The 16,505-nt window shown below is 52.3% G+C and overlaps 1 protein-coding gene across 1 annotated transcript in view; it reads right to left on the bottom strand.

Moving 5' to 3' along the window:
* Positions 1 to 6,820: 6,820 nt before the first annotated feature.
* The window catches only part of LOC105991631 (zinc finger protein 64 homolog, isoforms 3 and 4-like), a 12,644-nt gene continuing 2,959 nt past the window's right edge, over positions 6,821 to 16,505 (bottom strand). Inside the window, exons 2-5 of the mRNA XM_013024300.1 lie at positions 13,226 to 13,360; positions 11,843 to 11,905; positions 9,587 to 9,838; positions 6,821 to 7,852 (exon numbers count right to left, since the gene is read on the bottom strand). Coding sequence (XP_012879754.1) covers positions 7,158 to 7,852; positions 9,587 to 9,838; positions 11,843 to 11,905; positions 13,226 to 13,360 — 1,145 coding nt within the window. The 3' untranslated portion in view covers positions 6,821 to 7,157. The remainder of the gene's footprint in view (positions 7,853 to 9,586; positions 9,839 to 11,842; positions 11,906 to 13,225; positions 13,361 to 16,505) is intronic.

The raw sequence follows: 16,505 nt of genomic DNA, 5'->3' as shown, positions 1-16,505 counted from the left end.
ACAGTGGTGAAACCCTGTCTGAAAACAACTAAAGCAAAATGAGGGGGAGGTGGGCGGAGGCCTGGCTCAGACAGATGCTGCCTTGCATGTGCCAGGTGCTGAGTTCAAACCCCCAGACCCTCCTAAAGATTTGTACAGTACTTCAACCTTTATCATCTTTTTTTTTTTCTTTTTTTGGTTGGTCATGGGGTTTGAACTCTGGGCCTGGGCGCTGTCTCTCAGCTCTTCAGACCAAGATGAGCGCTCCACCACTTGAGCCTCAGCACCACTTCTGGTTTTCTGAGTGGTTCATTGGAGATAAAAGTCTCATGGACTTTTCCTGCCCAGACTTTTCCTGCCAGGGCTGGCTTTGCACCAACTATGATCCTCAGATCTCAGCCTCCTGAGTAGCTGGGATGATAGGCATGAGCCACCATGCCCGCCCGGCTTATTATCATTTTCTAAATCTACAGTGCCAAGGATTTACCTCTGAGCCCGCAGGACTGTTAGCGTTGCAAGTTTTTCCTTCCCTCCCACCATGAAGGAGAAGCAACCTTGATGTGTCCCTGTGATTGTGTATCAGGAGTTCAGGACCACGGGGTGAGGACCACGAGGGTGAGCTACACCTCCACCCTTGGGTCACACAGTCAGGGTGGAGCTTTTCCATACTTTGAAGGCTGGAGACTTAAGTGTCCTGCTCTCCCAGAGAAATCCAGGAAAGAAAAGGCACCAGAGGATGAAAATGAGCTAATGATTAATAATATTGATGAATAATTATAGACACTGTTAAAAGGATTAAGGGAGCCACAAAGTCTGGGCTTTGTTTTAACGGGACCTGGGGTGCTATCTATAATCCCAGCCGAGAGAGGAACCCCGCTGGGCGGCTAATTAAAACAATTATACATACCAAGCAGAACGCAGTAGCATTCCAAGACTCTAGGAGATAAAGCAGGGTCGCCTCTGTAGTCAGCTCTGGAGTCTTGAGGTCCTCCTGGTTTGGGTTGGATCTGGGACCCTTTCTCTCCTCTTTGGCCTACAGAAATGGAAGTATATCAGTGATGGCATCAAGGGTGATCCACAAGCCTGCAGACACCCCATTGGCAGAGTGTGTCAGGACAATGAAGTGACTTTCTTTATAATGTCCACTGGCTCTTCTTCCTTTCTTCCTCCTCTCCCTTTTCACTCCTTTTCCCCTTCCTAATTCTTCATCCGTTTCTACACACACACACACACACACATCCTCTCCCTTTTCACTCCTTTTCCCCTTCCTAATTCTTCATCCGTTTCTACACATACACACACACACACACACACACACACACACCACTCTCCTTTCACACACCACTCTCCTTTTTGGTACTGGGGCCCGAACTCAGGGCCTTCCTTGTTAGTTTTTTCACTCAGCGCTGGCACTCTATCACTTGAGCCACAGCTTCAAATCAAGCTTTTTGCTGTCTAATTGGAAATAAGAGTCTCAACGACTTTCCTACCTGGGCAGGCTTTGAATTTTGATCCTCAGAGCTCAGCCTCTTGAGTCGCTGGGATTACAGGTGTGAGCACTGAGGCCTGGCTTCTGAGGAGCTTTGTGACTGCTGGACTGTGCAGTTTTCGGGGTACCACGGGGTCCCTGGGAACCCCGCCAAGCCGTGCACTTCCGCCACGGTGCCCTCTCCTCTGCAGCTTTTCTAGGTCTTCTGCAATCAAGATTTAGATTCCGCAGTGGAGAACGATGTTGGAGGCTATTAGCAATGAAAGGTAATCGATCGGAAATGGTTTCCTGCTGGCTCGATTCAAGCAGTGTCATCACCAAAAACCAAGTGCGCAGCAGCTCTGGGTCCCGGGAGCAGCCTGCCTCTCTGAAGCGCCGGCGGGTGCCGCCTGGCTTCGTACCAGTTGTGTCATACTGTGTAAGCAAGTCAAGGCACGTGCAATAAGTCCCCAACTTTCATGCAGCAAAAGTTCCCATTCCTTCATAGCTGCTATCTGTGTTGGTTGTGACAATACTGACTACAGTGCTCACATGATCTCTGCGCATGCTTGCCCTACTATCAAAGTAAGGTTTTTTTTTTTTTTTTGCCAGTCCTGGGGCTTGAACTCAGGGCCTGGACACTGTCCCTGAGCTTCTCTGGGCTCAAGGATAGCATTCTACCTCTGGAGCTACAGCGCCATTTCTGGCTTTTCTTTTTCTGCTTAGGTGGTACTGAGGAATGGAACCCAGGACTTCATGCATGCTAGGCAAGCACTTTACCATTAAGCCACATCCCAGCCCCCAGAATAAGTTTTTAATAAGACCTTCTATCTACATATTAATACGCTGACCCTTCATTTTTTTTCTTTGTGTGTGTGTGTGTGTGTGTGTGTGTGTGTGTGTGTGTGTGTGTGCTAGTATTGAGGCTTGATCTTAGGCCTGGGTGCTGTCCCTTAGCTTTTTCACTCAAAACTAGTGCTCTATCACTTGAGTTTCATTTCTGGCTTTTTGGTGGTTAACGGGAGATAAGAGTCTCATGGAGGGGCTGGGAAGGTGGCTCAGCAGTAGAGTGCTTGCCGTGCATGCATGAGGCCCTGGATTCCATTCCTCAGCACCACATAAGCAGAAAAAGCCAGAAGTGGTGCTGTGGCTCAGGTGGTAGAGCGCTCGCCTTGAGCTGAAGAGCTGAGGGACAGCGCCCAGGCCCAGAGTTCAGGCCCCACGGCCGACATAAAAAAAAAAAAAAAAAAGTATCATGGAATTTCCTACCTGGGCTGGCTTTGAACTTTGATTCTCAGATTTTAGCTTCCTGATTAGCTAAGATTATAGGTGTGAGCTATTGGTGCTTGGTGACACTTGATTTTTCTGTGTGTGTGTGAACGCACACATGCACGCACACACGTGCACACAGACACACCAGTCCCCAGGGCTTGAACTTAGTGCCAGGGCTCTGTCCCTGAGTTTCTTTTGCTCAAGGCTAGTTAGTGCTCTACCACTTGAGTCACAGCTCCACTTCCAGCTTTTTTGGTGATTAGAGAAATCTTATAGATCTCTCTGCCCAGGCTGGCTTTGAACTGGTAATCCTCAGATCTCAGCCTCCAGAGTAGTGAGGATTACAGGCGTGGCCCACCCACACTTGGTGATACTTGATTTCTAAAGTATTTGTACATAATAGATTATTCACCACTGAATGCCAAAATATGATCCTGAGTGAATTTTTAAAGACTCCTAGCGTCATTAGGAGCTGTAACTGCTGTAATGATAATGAACTTGTCTAAATGAGCACAGTACTTAACGGAGAACTAGTCCTTTTAGGGGGACACGGCCAGCAGGGCTGTCATCCGCAAGCAGGGGCGAGTAGCCCAGACTCCCTGGAGAGCAATCTGGCAGTATTTAAGCAAGAACTTTAACATGTGTACATCCTGTGACCCAGAAATTCAATTTCTGGGAATCTATTTGAAGAAAATAACCATATATACAGAAAGAGCTTTATGCATTAAGATGATAAATGCAGCTTTTGTTGTTGTTGATTGTGGGGTTTGAACTCCGGGTCTGGGTGTGTCTCTGAGAACCACACTTCTGGTTTCCTGGGGTTAATTGGAGATAAGAGTCCCATAGAGGGGCTGGGAAGGTGGCTCAGTGGTAGAGCGCTTGCCTTGCATGCATGAGGCCCTGAGTTTGATTCCTCAGCACTGTGATCCTCAGCTCTCAGCCTCCTGAGTAGCTAGGATGACAGGTGGGAGCCACTGGCACCTGGCAGCAGCTTTTTTTTTTTTTTTTTTTTTGTCACTCGTGGGGCTTGAACTCTGAGCCTGGGCACTGGCCCTCAGCTCTTCAGCTCAAGGTGAGCATTCTACCACTTGAATCATAGCACCACTTCCAGTTTTCTGGTGGCTTATTGGAGATAAGAGTGTCCCAGACTTTCCTGCCTGGGCTGACTTTGAACTGTGATCCTCAGATGTCAGTCCTGAGTAGCTAGAATGACAGGCGTGAGCCCTGGGCGCCGGCTGGAGTGGCTTTATCTAAGGCACGGGAGCCCAGGTGTTTGAGTGCACTCAGTCAGGCTTTTCTGTCCTCTCCGAGCTGCCTTTGGCTCCTGTGACTGTTGGTTACTGCAGCCTTCCAGAATGTTCTAGGGCTGTAGGCCAGTGGTCCTGCCTCCTGTGCAATCCCCTGGGATGCTTCTGGGTACCTGGTTTCTGTCTCTGTGCGTGCTCCGCCCCTCCGGGTCTCTGTGGTACACAAGCTGCACCTGGGACCGAGCAGCAGACTCCAGCCAGCTCGGCCGTCGCCATGGTGACCGCCTCACTGGGCATCCAGCCCAGGGAATCGCACAGCGGCTTTGCCCAGGTAAGAGACAGTGAACACGGCAGTCTGCATGGCCAGCAACCCAGACCGGACCTCCAACCCCTGAAACAGATTCCTGACCTGGGCTGACCCCCCAGGACCCTGGACAGGAAGAACAAACCCGGGGAGACACTGCCGTCCAAACGCCTCACCATAACAGAACCTGCCGTGGTCCTGACCCAATGTCCTGTGGCTGAACTGGGGGAAGGGGCAAACCCATCTGTACTGGACAGATTCCTTCCTATAGGTGGGGGGGGGGTCTTCCCTGGCAGAGGGTGAAGAGGGGAAGAAAGGTTGGAAAATGAAATCTTGTTTTTAAGTCTGGTATTTTATTTTTATTTTTTGGTTCTGGTCCTGGGGCTTGAACAACTCAGGACCCGGCCACTGTCCCTGAACTACTTTTCTGCTAAAGTTGGCACTCTACCACTTGAGTCACAACTTCACTTCTGGCTTTTTTTTTTTGGCTAGTTATTTGAAGATGAGTCTCATGGCTTTCCTGCCGAGGCTGGCTTGGAACTGTGATCCACAGATCTCAGCCTCCTGAGTAGCTAGGACTGCTGGCATGAGCCACAGGCGCCCAGCTGGTAGGTCTTATCATTAGACGTTTGCAGATACGCAAACCAGGGACTCAGGTAAAAGCTCTAGCTGATGTCTGCCTCATCATTCTACCAGGGGTGGCTTTCCACAGCTCTTTGACCACAGAATGTGACTTCCTGGAGAGGGGAGCAGTGGCGTTCAGGGCAAGGGAGCCCAGGAGGAGTCGGGCAAAGGACACACATTTTCAGGGCTGAGCAGAGTCAGCTCCTGGGTGGATGGCATAGAAAGCGATCACGCTTCCACACTGCTTGTGCACAGAAGTAGCCACTGTTCGCTGTGTGTGTGTGTGTGTGTGGGTAGGTGTGGCCCAAGTGGTAGAGCACCAACCTTGAATGGAAAAAGCCAAATGAGTGTGAGGCGCTGGTTTAAGCCCCTGTGTAAGCACAAAAAAACAGAAACAAAAACAAGTCCCAGAGCCAAGGGATGCCTGTTACCATGGTAACAGTACCATGTAACCAGTGGGTCAACAGTACTAAGGCCTGCAGAACTTCAAGGAGTCAGGCTCTAACTGTGGCTAGTCCATACATGAGATAGTAGATCTATGTTGTCCATTTAAAAAACCATAACGAAGCCAGGTGCCAGTGACTCACGCCTGTAATCCTAGCTATTAAGAAGGCTGAGAGCTTTGGAATATGGTTCAAAGCCAGGGCAGGAAAGTCTGTTAGACTCTTACCTGCAATTAAGCACCAAACAATGTGGATATGGAGCTGTGGCTCAAGTGGCAGAATGCTAGCCTTGTGCAGAAAGGCTCAGGACAGCACTCAAGTCTTGAATTCAAGTACCAGGACCAGCAAACAAAAATAACTGTAACTCCTCTGTATATCACCTTTACAATAAAATAAAAAAACAGGCTGGGAATAGGCTCAGTGGTAGAGTGCTCGCCTAGCATGCATGAAACCCTGGGTTCGATTCCCCAGCACCACATAAACAGAAAAAGCCAGAAGTGGTGCTGTAGCTCAAGTGGCAGAGCAAAAGATGCTCAGGGACAGCGCCCAGGCCCTGAGTTCACAAGCCCCAGGACTAGCAAAAATAAAAATAAAAAGCTAAGCGCCCGTGAGCTCAAGCCTGTAATCCTAGATATTCAGGAGGGTAAGATCTGAGGACAGTGGTTCAAAGCCAGCCCCCTAGGGCAGGAAAGTCTGTGAGACTATTCAACCACTAGAAAACCGGAAGTGGTGCTGTGGCTCAAGTGGGAGAGCACTCACCTTGGACTGAAGAGCTGAAGGACAGGGCCCAGGCCCAGAGTTTAAGCCCCATGATTGACAAAAAATAGAAGGTGGCTCAGTGGTAGAGTGCTTGCCTTGCATGCATGAGGCCCTGGGTTCGATTCCTCAGCACCACATAAGCAAAAAGAAAAAGCCGGAAGTGGTGCTGTGGCTCAAGTGGTAGAGCGCTAGCCTTGAGCTGAAGAGCTGAGGGGCAGCGCCCAGGCCCAGAGTTCAGGCCCCACGACCGGACTCAAAAAAAAAACAAAACAAAAAATAAAATTATAAAACAAAACCCCGTAACAGAGGGCCCATAAGAACTTATATCAAAGACAGTATGTAGTAATGATAAATGATACACCCAATGGGGGGGTGTCCCAGAATGAGACCCAGAATTCACCGGGCCCTAGACTTTCCTTTCTGAATACACCAGTACTCAATTTTCAGTCTACAACACTCTATAATTCCCCCTTGTGAGCTGGACCAGGGATAACTTGACCTTTGGCGCCACCTGCAGGTCAGCTTCCATGCAGGGCCAATGCACCGAGGATTCCTAAAATCTCTAATCCAGTTACTATGGGGAAAGCAAACACCCTGCTATCACTCTATCTATGGAGGGATATCATGATTCCAGGCATGGCATGAAACTTTGAATGTTCCTGGCAGATTGCTCTATGGGTATTTACTTTGGTTTTTTTTTTATTTATAAAATAGAGGGGAAAAAAAAGCCCACACACAAGTCTGTCCATTGAGCAGTTGGGAGCACGCACGACCCGGGTTAAGAACCACACCTCTTCCCAGCACCCCAGACTCTGGACGGACGCCGTGGTGGCCTCAGCCCTTCTCTCTAGACTTAGTGTTCTATTTCGTCGCACTGAGAAGTCCGTTCTGGATGAGGGGTCAGTTTCACAGCTGGAAGCCAGCTCTGTGTGCCAGGCAGGGCCTGGCGTGCCCGGTGCCACCTTCTGATGGCCAGGGGAAAGACGCGGGCGGGCAGCACAAGGCCGGCGCAGAACGCGTAAGCACCGGGGCCGGTCCTTCCCTGCGGCCCCTGTGGTCACCTAGAGGCCGTGGCCGGACTCCAGGTGCCCCTCCAGCTGCCCCACGGAGACCAGCGCCCCCAGCTGGCCCGTGGCGCTGCCCTCTGGGGGGAAGGTGACCAGCTGTGCGTCCTTGCTGTCCCCCTGGTCACTGTGCTGCTTCTGGTGACAGCGCAGGGAGTCATCCCTGACGAAGGCCGCACCGCAGGTCTCGCAGCGGAAGGCCCTGTGGGTCCCTGCGGCCGCCGGGTCTCCGGGCCCCGCCCCGCCCCGCCCCGCGTGGTTCTCCGTCTTCGCCTGGTCCCTGTGGATCTTGTCCATGTGCTTGGCCAGGCTGCTGGGCCGCTTGGTGTCGAAGCTGCAGAGGTCGCATTTGAAGGGCCGGTCTTTGCAGTGCACGCGCTCGTGCACGCGCAGCGCGGCCGGGCTGGAGCAGGAGTAGCTGCACTGGGGACACTTCTCCGGGTGGTCGGCCTGGTGCAGCCGGCTGTGCGCCAGGAGGTCGGCGCGGTCGCGGCCCTGGAAGGCGCAGTGCGGGCACTGGAAGGTGTGCTTGATGCGGATGTGCGACTTGAGGTTCGCCTTCATGGTGCAGCGCACGTGGCAGAACTCGCACTTGAAGGGCTTCTCCCCCGAGTGCACGATCATGTGCCGCTTCAAGTCCGAGCTGATCTTGAACTTGGCGCTACACAGCCAGCACTGGAAGGGGGTATCCCCTAGCAGGGAAAGGCATGCTTCCATTAGATCAGGGAGGCCACACAGAACACCCCAACTCCTCCTCGTCCCCCGCCCCCCCGAAAAAAAGTATCATGCACCAGGCAGCCACTAGAGGGACTGTGTCTTCTGAATTCCACTTCCTCAACTTTGTGGCTATGACAATAGTCACGTGTTCCAGCCGACTCCCTTATGGCCGTGGCTGAGTAAAGAGGCTGACTTTGAACTCAGGAATCTCCCCCAGCAGTCTACATTGTAAGGAGAATGGAGATTGTGTGAGTGTGTGTGTGTGTGTGCCAGTATAGGGGCTTGAACTCGGGGCCTGGCACTGTCTCTTAGCTCTTTTGCCCATATTTCGAGCCACATCTCTACTGGTTACTTAGAGATAAGAGTCTTCAGAGACTTTCTTTCTTTCTTTTTTTTTTTTTTTGCCGGTTGTGGGGCCTGAACTCTGGGCCTGGGCGCTGTCCCTCAACTTTTCAGTTCAAGGCTAGTGCTCTACCACTTGAGCCACAGTGCCACTTCTGGCTTTTTCTGCTTATGTGGTATTGAGGAATTGAACCCAGGGCCTCATGCATGCAAGGCAAGCACTCTACCACTGAGCCACTTTCCCAGCCCTCTTCAGAGACTTTCTTGTCCAGACTAGTTTTTCTTTTTGATAGTTGTGGGGCTTGAACTCAGGGCCTGGGCACTGTCCCTGAGCTTCTTTTGCTCAAGGCTAGCACTCTACCACTTAAGCCACAGTGCCACTTCTGGCTTTTTCTGTTGTACTAAGGAATTGAACCCAGAGCTTCATGCATGCTAGGCTACCACTAAACCACATTCCCAGGCCCAGGACACAGTTTTGCTGGGCATAAAAATTGTGTGTGTGTTTGTGTGTATGTGCACGCTGATACTTGGGTTTGAACTTAGGGAGAGCCTAGGTGCTGTCCCTTAGCTTTCTTTACTTCTTTCTCTTTGTTTTTTTTTTTTCTCTCTCTCTCTCCTTCCTTCCTTTTTTTTTTTTTTTTTTAAATTTTTGCTGGTCCTGAGGCTTAGGTGCTGTTCCTAAGCCCCCGCCCCTCTTTTTTTTTTTTCCTTTGGTCAGTTGTGGGGCCTGAACTCTGGGCCTGGGCGCTGTCCCTCTGCTCTTCAGCTCAAGGCTAGTGCTCTACCACTTGAGCCACAGCGCCACTTCTGGCTTTTTCTGTTTATGTGGTGCTGTGGAATGGAAAGCAGGGCCTCATGTATGTGAGGCAAGCGCTCTACCACTGAGCCACCTTTCCAGCCCCTCCTAACCTCCTTTTGCTGAAGGCTAGCACTCTACCACTTGAGCCACGCCACTTCCAGCTTTTTCTGTGATTTAATTGGAGATAAGAGTCTCACAGACTTTACTGACCAGGCTGGTTTCGTCGACCCACAATCCTCAGCTCTCAGCCTCCTGAGTAGGGAGGATTACAGGCGTGAACCACCAGTGCCTGGCAGTAGCTATGGTTTTAGTAGTTCCCACAAAGAGGAGGAAGAAAAGCTCCTAGAAGAAGAGTTCAATATTTGCAGTCACATTCCACTGTTTTGGCTATTGTCCTGAACTACACCACATGACTAAAACACTTAATTTACAGGTGAGAGGCGTCCTCAGCACTGGACGGCTGTGCTGGGCCGAGTGAAGTTCTACTGAGCAGCTTATAGAAAGCCCTGGTTCTGGACGGGGTTGGGGTTGGGGGGGGACCGGCCGCAAGGCGGCGCCGCGCACTCACCGGTGTGCGAGCGCAGGTGCACGGTGAGCTGGCTGGAGTTGCGGCTGGCGTAGGGGCACAGCTGGCACTTGTAGGGCCGCTCGTCCGAGTGGATGCGCAGGTGCTTCTTGAGGCTGCTGCTGTCCACGGCCGCGTAGCTGCACAGGTGGCACTTGTGCGGCTTCTTGTTCGTGTGGCAGCGCATGTGCATGGTCAGGTTGTCCTTGCGGCTGAAGCACTTGTCACAGAAGTCACACTTGTGGGGCTTGTCGCCTTCAACACCAAAGCACACACGGCTGTGAGGGGTTTGGGGGCCTAGAGGCTGGCCTCCCCCTCCTCCTTCCAAACCGTGTGCAGGGTACGCGTAGCTGAGCACATGGATAACCTGTGCGTGTGCCATCCACTGATCACTAATGCTCAGTGTGACACGCAGCACATGTCTGAACCAGTGTGACCCCCACCCTACCCAGAGACGTACAAAGGAACCCCCGGGCTGATGTGCTTGTGTGTGTGTGTACGTGCATGTGTATGTGTGCAAGTCAGAGTGTATTTGTGTGTACGGGTGTGCATGAGTATCTGTGCAAGCACATGCACATATGTGAGTTTGGATGTATGTATGTGTATACAAGTTCCAGGCTTAAACTTAGGGCCTTGAGCTGTCACTTAGGTTTTTTTTTTCGGGTCCGGTCGTGGGGCCTGAACTCTGGGCCTGGGCGCTGTCCCTCAGCTCTTCAGCTCAAGGCTAGCGCTCTACCACTTGAACCACAGCACCACTTCTGGCTTTTTTCTTTTTGCTTATGTGGTGCTGAGGAATCGAACCCAGGGCCTCGAGCATGCAAGGCAAGCGCTCGACCACTGAGCCACCTTCCCAGCCCCTGTCACTTAGGTTTCTTGCTCATAGTTGGCGCTCTATCATTTGATCCATGTCTCCACCCCAGCTTTTTGCTGGTTTTTTTTTTGGGGGGGGTCTGGTCATGAGGCCTGAACTCTGGGCCTGGGTGCTGTCCCTCAGCTCTTCAGTTCAAGGCAAGCGCTCTACCACTGAGCCACCTTCCCAGCCCCTTGCTGGTTATTTTGGAGATAGAATCTTACTGGATTTTGTGCCCAGGCTGGCCTCAACCTTCTATCTTCCAGGTAGGTCTCAGCTTTCTGCATAGCTAGGCTTCTGGATGTGAGCACTGGGGTGTGAGCACGGGTGCCGGCTGGGATTGCCCTCCTGACGCAAGGCCGAGGGATTACGGCAGAGCAAACACTGCTATTTCTCAGAGCATTCGCCATGGGAGACAGCTACTAAAATTATTATTAGTATTATGTGTGTGTGTGTATGTGTGTGTGTGCGCGCCAGTTCTGGGCTTCAACTCAGGGCCTGGGCGCTGTTCCTGAGGGTTTTGCTCAAGGCTAGCTCTCTACCACTGAATCACATCTCCGTTTTTGGCTTTTCAGTGATTCAGTGGAGATCAGAGTCGCATAGACTTTCCTGCCCAGGCTGGCTTCGAACTGTGATCCTTAGATCTCAGCCTCCTGAGTAGCTGCGATTATAGGCGTCAGCTGCCGGTGTGTGGCTACTGTTATCTTCTTTAGTGACTGATGTAGCCCCTGTGACAGAACCCAAGCCCTTGGCAGCTTTGGCGAGTGGAAAAGGCCCACATGCCAGGCAGGCGCTGGGTTACCTGAGCCACACCATCTCTGAAGCCAGTCAGGGCCCTGGCCGCAGAGATACTCCGGTGTTGGCTGGGGCTGGGCTTGACTTCCGGCTGGGTTGCCTGTGGGAGGATCCGGGGTGCCCCGGCCTCTCCTGCTCCGTGGCAGGCCCCTCCCCACGCCTCTCCCCACGCCCCTCTCCTGCGCCCGCAGTGCTTTGCACTGAACTGTGAACCCAACCCTTCCTGCCTTTTTGTTTTTTTATCGGTTGTGGGGCCTGAACTCTAGGCCTGGGCGCAGTCCCTCAGTGATTCATCTCAAGGCTAGCGCTCTACCACTTGAGCCACAGCACCACTTCCAGCTTTTTCTGCTTATGTGGTGCTGAGGAATCAAACCCAGGGCCTCATGCATGCAAGGCAAGCGCTCTACCACTGAGCCACCTTCCCAGCCCCCTCCCGCCGCTTATAAGCGGTCATTTCATTGGTGTTCTCAAAGATGCTGAGGCCACTGGCCTGTGTGTAGCACAATCCCTGTCATCTCCTCGCACCCCTGTCCTTTCCAGCCCCCCAGCGCTGCCGGCACTTAGCCCGGGCGTGCCCTGCGCCCTCACCGAGGGCTTTCGGGAGCCACGCTTACCCGTGTGGATTCTCAGATGGCGGTCCAGATCTTTCATGCCGTGAACAGTTTTGAAGTGACATCCTAGGAGAGAAGAAAACACAGGTTTTTTGTTTTTTTCCTCTAGCCATTCGTGTGTGTGTGTGTGTGTGGTGTGTGTGTGTTGGTAATAAGGCTTGTATTCAGGTCCTTGTTCTCTTGTTAGGCTTTTTTGCTCAAGGTTGGCGCTCTACCATTTGAGCCACAGCATCACTTCCAGTTTTCTGGCTGTTTATTGGAGATAAGGGTCTCGTGGACTCTCCTGTCCAAGTTGGCTTTGAACCGTGATCCTCAGATCTCGGCCTCTGAGTAGCCAGGATGACAGGCATGAGCCACCAGCGTCTGCCCACTCCGCACTTCAACCTAAGGAATTTTCAATTGACAATGGGTTTATGGAGACGCCCTATGTAAGTTGGGGAGCTCTGGACCTCAAACTAGAAGCTGCTACAAGTCTGGTGTTTGGAGTTGTGAGCAGAGCTCTGCCAGGCACAGGACTTGGCCAGGCACTCACACGCACACCATTTGCTCACATGTGGGCCATTTGTTCACACATGCGCCGTTGAAAAGTCAAGAAAAATCCTGGGGCTGGGAAGGTGGCTCAGTGGTAGAGCGCTTGCCTTGCATGCATGAGGCCTTGGGTTCAATTCCTCAGCACCACCTACCCAGAAAAAGCCGGAAGTGGCGCTGTGGCTCGAGGTAGAGCACTAGCCTTGAGCTGAAGAGCTGAGGGACAGCGCCCAGGCCCAGAGTTCAGGCCCTATGACCAGAAAAAAAAAAAAGAAGAAAGAAAAGAAAAAAGAAAAAAAATATCCTGGGGCTGGGAATGGACTCAGTGGTAGAGTGCTTGCCTAGCATGCGTGAAACCCTGGGTTTAATTCCTCAGCACCACATTAAAATGTGGCACTGTGGCTCAAGTGGTAGAGCACTAACCTTGAGCCAAAAGCACCTCAGGGACAGTGCCCAGGCCCTGAGTTCAAGCCCCAGGACTGGTAAGAAAGGAAGGAAGGAAAGAAGGAAGGAAGGAAGGAAGGAAGGAAGGAAGGAAGGAAGGAAGGAAGGAAGGAAGGAAGGAAGGAAGGATTCTAAGCCAGGCAGCGATGGCTCACACCTGTAATCCTAGCTACTCAGGAGGCTGAGGTCTGAGGTTTGAAGTTAGCCTGGGCAGGAAACTGGTATCTCCAGTTAGGCACCAAACAGTCAGAAGTGGAGCTGTGACTCAAGTGTTAAAGCCTTGCCTTGAGCACAAAAGCGCAAGGAAAGTACCCAGGTCCTGAGTTCAAGTCCTAGGACCCGTGCGCACGTGCACGGGCACACACAATCCCTGTGAAGAGTCCCACAGAGGAGGGGTGTCGGCTCCGCTTTTACCTGGATAGCAGCAGTTGAAGGCCCTCTCCCCGGGGGTGGGCTCTGGAGGGGGGTCTACCGCGCTCCTCCTCCGGCTGTCGCTGCCCTCTGGGGGAGAGCCCGCCGCCTTCGGGCCCTCACTGAGCAGCTCTGAAGCTGAAATCAAGACAGCAAGTTTCTTTTCAATTCTCTCTCTCTCTTTTTTTTTTTTTTTTTGGTTGGTCATGGGGCCTGAACTCTGGGCCTGGGCACTGTCCCTCAGCTCTTCAGCTCAAGGCTAGCGCTCTACCACTTGAGCCACACCACCACTTCTGAATTTTTGCCAGTTAATTGGAAATAAGAATCTATGGGCTTTTCAGTCTGAGTTGGCTTTGAACCATGATTCTCAGATCTCAGCCTCCTGAGGTGCTGGGATTACAGGAGTGAGCTACCTGGTTCAATACTACTTTTATTAGATGCAGCAGGAAGCTGGAGGCTGTGGCTGATGGACCTAGGGTTTATAATCACACCCCACCCCCACCCCCAGTAGCTTTTGTTAACAGGTCAAAGAAGACACTTCAGGATCACAGAGCTCCAGGGAAACTAGATGCATTAACAAATAACCTGAAAGAACAGGGGTGAGGGGAGACCCGGACCGGCTTACACAATCTATCCTGTCTGTCTGAGGGATTGAACCCAGGACCTCATGTTTGCCAGGTGAATGCTTTACCACTTGAGCTATACTCCATCTGCTCCACTTCTCTTTAAACTCTCCCTTATTAGCATGAATTAGCTCTCCAAGGGGGGGGTTCACTGTGACATTTCCCCAATGTGTGCAGAGCCTTCCAATCAGCTCTCCATCACTTTCCTTATGCCCGCCCTCTTCCGGACACAACTTCCACACGGTTCCTTGTCCTAGTTTTATAGCTGCTGACAGTCTATTTTGACAATATTCATCCACTTTCACCTTCGAAGATTTCATTTTTGAGATAAGGGCTCTATAACTTTGCCTGGGCTGGCCTTGAACCTTCAGTTTTGTCTCTGGAGCAGCTGGGGATTATAGCTGTGCGCCAATAAGCAACACCCAGATAAAATTAAGATGACACATTCCATTTTATCATTTCTTAGTTGTGTGACCTTAATTGGGTAAGTTCCCTGGGGTAACATGGGAGATGGGGGGGCAAGGCTGGTCTCCTGGGGTTAGATTCAATTTATTGCTTTATGTGAAGCACCTCATTACGGCAAGTATCAAGATTGCTTACAGAGGGGGCTGGGAAGGTGGCTCAGTGGTAGAGCGCTTGCCTAGCATACCCAAAGCCCTGGGTTCAATTCCTCAGTACCACATACACAGAAAAAGCAAGAAGTGGCGCTGTGACTTAAGTGGTAGAGTAGAAGCAGCCTTGAGTAGAAGCAGCTCAGGGACAGGTCCAGGCCCTGAGCTCAAGCCTCAAGCCTCGCAAAGATAAAGTAAAAACAAAGATTGCTCACTGACAAGTTACTCGATTCTCAGGGGAAAACCTGTTTTCCCGTGTGAACTTGAACTGGGATCAAGTTGTGGGGTGGATTAAAGCCAGATGTTGCATCCAACACAATGAGCACTCGGCTCCCCGAGTGCTTCTACCTAGCACATCCGGGGCATTGGAAGAGCCTTTGAGCCTGGAAGCGGAGTCCTGAGCGCCAGGCAGGCCAGGCAGCACTTCTGCCCCAGACTGTCCGGTTAGCTCACCTTTCCCCGGCTGCTATCTATTCTGCTGGAAGACAGGTGCTGCCATGGTGACTGCTGCCACTAAATCAGGACAGTGGAGAGCAGCAGTCAGGTGAGAAGCTCAGGGTATTGAAAGGCAAGAGCCAAGGGGGCACTTGCAGGTGGTCAGTGGCAGTTTTGTATTCAACCAAGAAGCACGTGACAGAAGCAGAATGAGCAGTTAGTGATTACAAATGGCATCCAAGCAAAGTCAGGTGGCTGAGCCTCAAACAACATCCGGGTGCCTAGGCATGAGATGGGGCGGGCACCCAGGTCCTGGGCCTGGAGGCGAGGCAGCCTTCCTCTGAAGTGCCAATGCCCAGCTCAGTGGGGCGAGCTAGGAGGGCTTGCCCTAGAGAAATGCATATGCCACCACAGCCCTGGGAAAGCACAGATGAGCTCCCCAATTGCCTAGAGGTGAGACAAGCCATCCTTAGAAATGCAGATGCCATAGCTCTCTTCTTAATAATAATTTTTTTCTTTCTGATTTCACATTTTACATATATTTTTGGGGGTGGCGGGGAATCATCACAACCCCTGTAATCCTAGCTACTTGGGAAGCTGAGATCTGAGGATGGTGGTTCAAAGCTGGCCAGAGAATGGAGGTCTGTGAGACTCTTCAAATAACCACCAAAAAGTCAAAGTGGAGCTGTGGCTCAAGTGGTAGGGCACTTGCCTTGACTGAGAAAGCTCAAAGACAGTGTCCAGGCCCTGATTTCAAGTACCAGGACTGGCACCAAAAGGGGGCGGGGAGTGTGGGGGGGAAGTGATGAAAATCTACCCTTCAACCTTTCCACCCAAAGCTCTTGGAATCGGGAAGCCCTGCCAGGTTAGGCACAACCTTGACTAAAAATAAAAGGCCAGCCCCGTGCTCGGTGTCACAGTCCTAAGAAACAAGGATAGGATGGATAGCCGGGTCCTTGCAAGATGGCAAACGGGGTAACAGCCCTGGGTTCAAGCCCCAGCACACACACACAGGCGCACACAGAGTGTACTGACATTTAACTCCAGCGCCCGGGAATTCAGCGATCTCACCCTCCCCCCGCCCCATCTCTTCCCAGCTCCCAGGCCCCATTCCCAGCCCCTCGACTTCCCTTCGACTCCTAGGTTCCTCTGGGCACAGTCCAGGCACAGTGAAGTCCGGGATGGATTTTTTTTTATACCCCGGTGGCTTGGGTCTGAAATCCTAGCTACTGAGGAGGCCGAGGTCTGAGGATCGCGGTTCGAAGACAGCCCGGGGCATCTCCAATTAACCACTCAAAAACTGGAAGTGGCGCCGAGGCTCAAGTGGCGGAGCGCCAGCCTTGAGCAGCCCCGGGACCAACAAAACCCGAAAAACAAGCAACAATATCCTCCCCAGCGCGGCCCCCTCCTCCGGGCTGAGGTCGGCAAAGCCCCAAGGCCCCCGCCACGGCGGAGCGGGGGAGGGGGGCCGGCGGAGGGGAGGGGAGCCCGCGGGGCGGGGGGCCCAGCGCGCCCCAACTCAGTTCTGGGGCTCAGGAAGCCTCCCTCCCGCCGGCTCGTCCCCAAACCACGGGGTGGGGGGCGGTCCGTGAGCCACGCGGTGGCCGGCGGCGG

Source organism: Dipodomys ordii, unplaced genomic scaffold, assembly GCF_000151885.1.
Source record: "Dipodomys ordii isolate 6190 unplaced genomic scaffold, Dord_2.0 Scaffold75, whole genome shotgun sequence".
Taxonomy (NCBI): domain Eukaryota; kingdom Metazoa; phylum Chordata; class Mammalia; order Rodentia; family Heteromyidae; genus Dipodomys; species Dipodomys ordii.
Note: the sequence above shows the minus strand (reverse complement) of the source record. Positions and strands in the feature narration are given on the sequence as shown.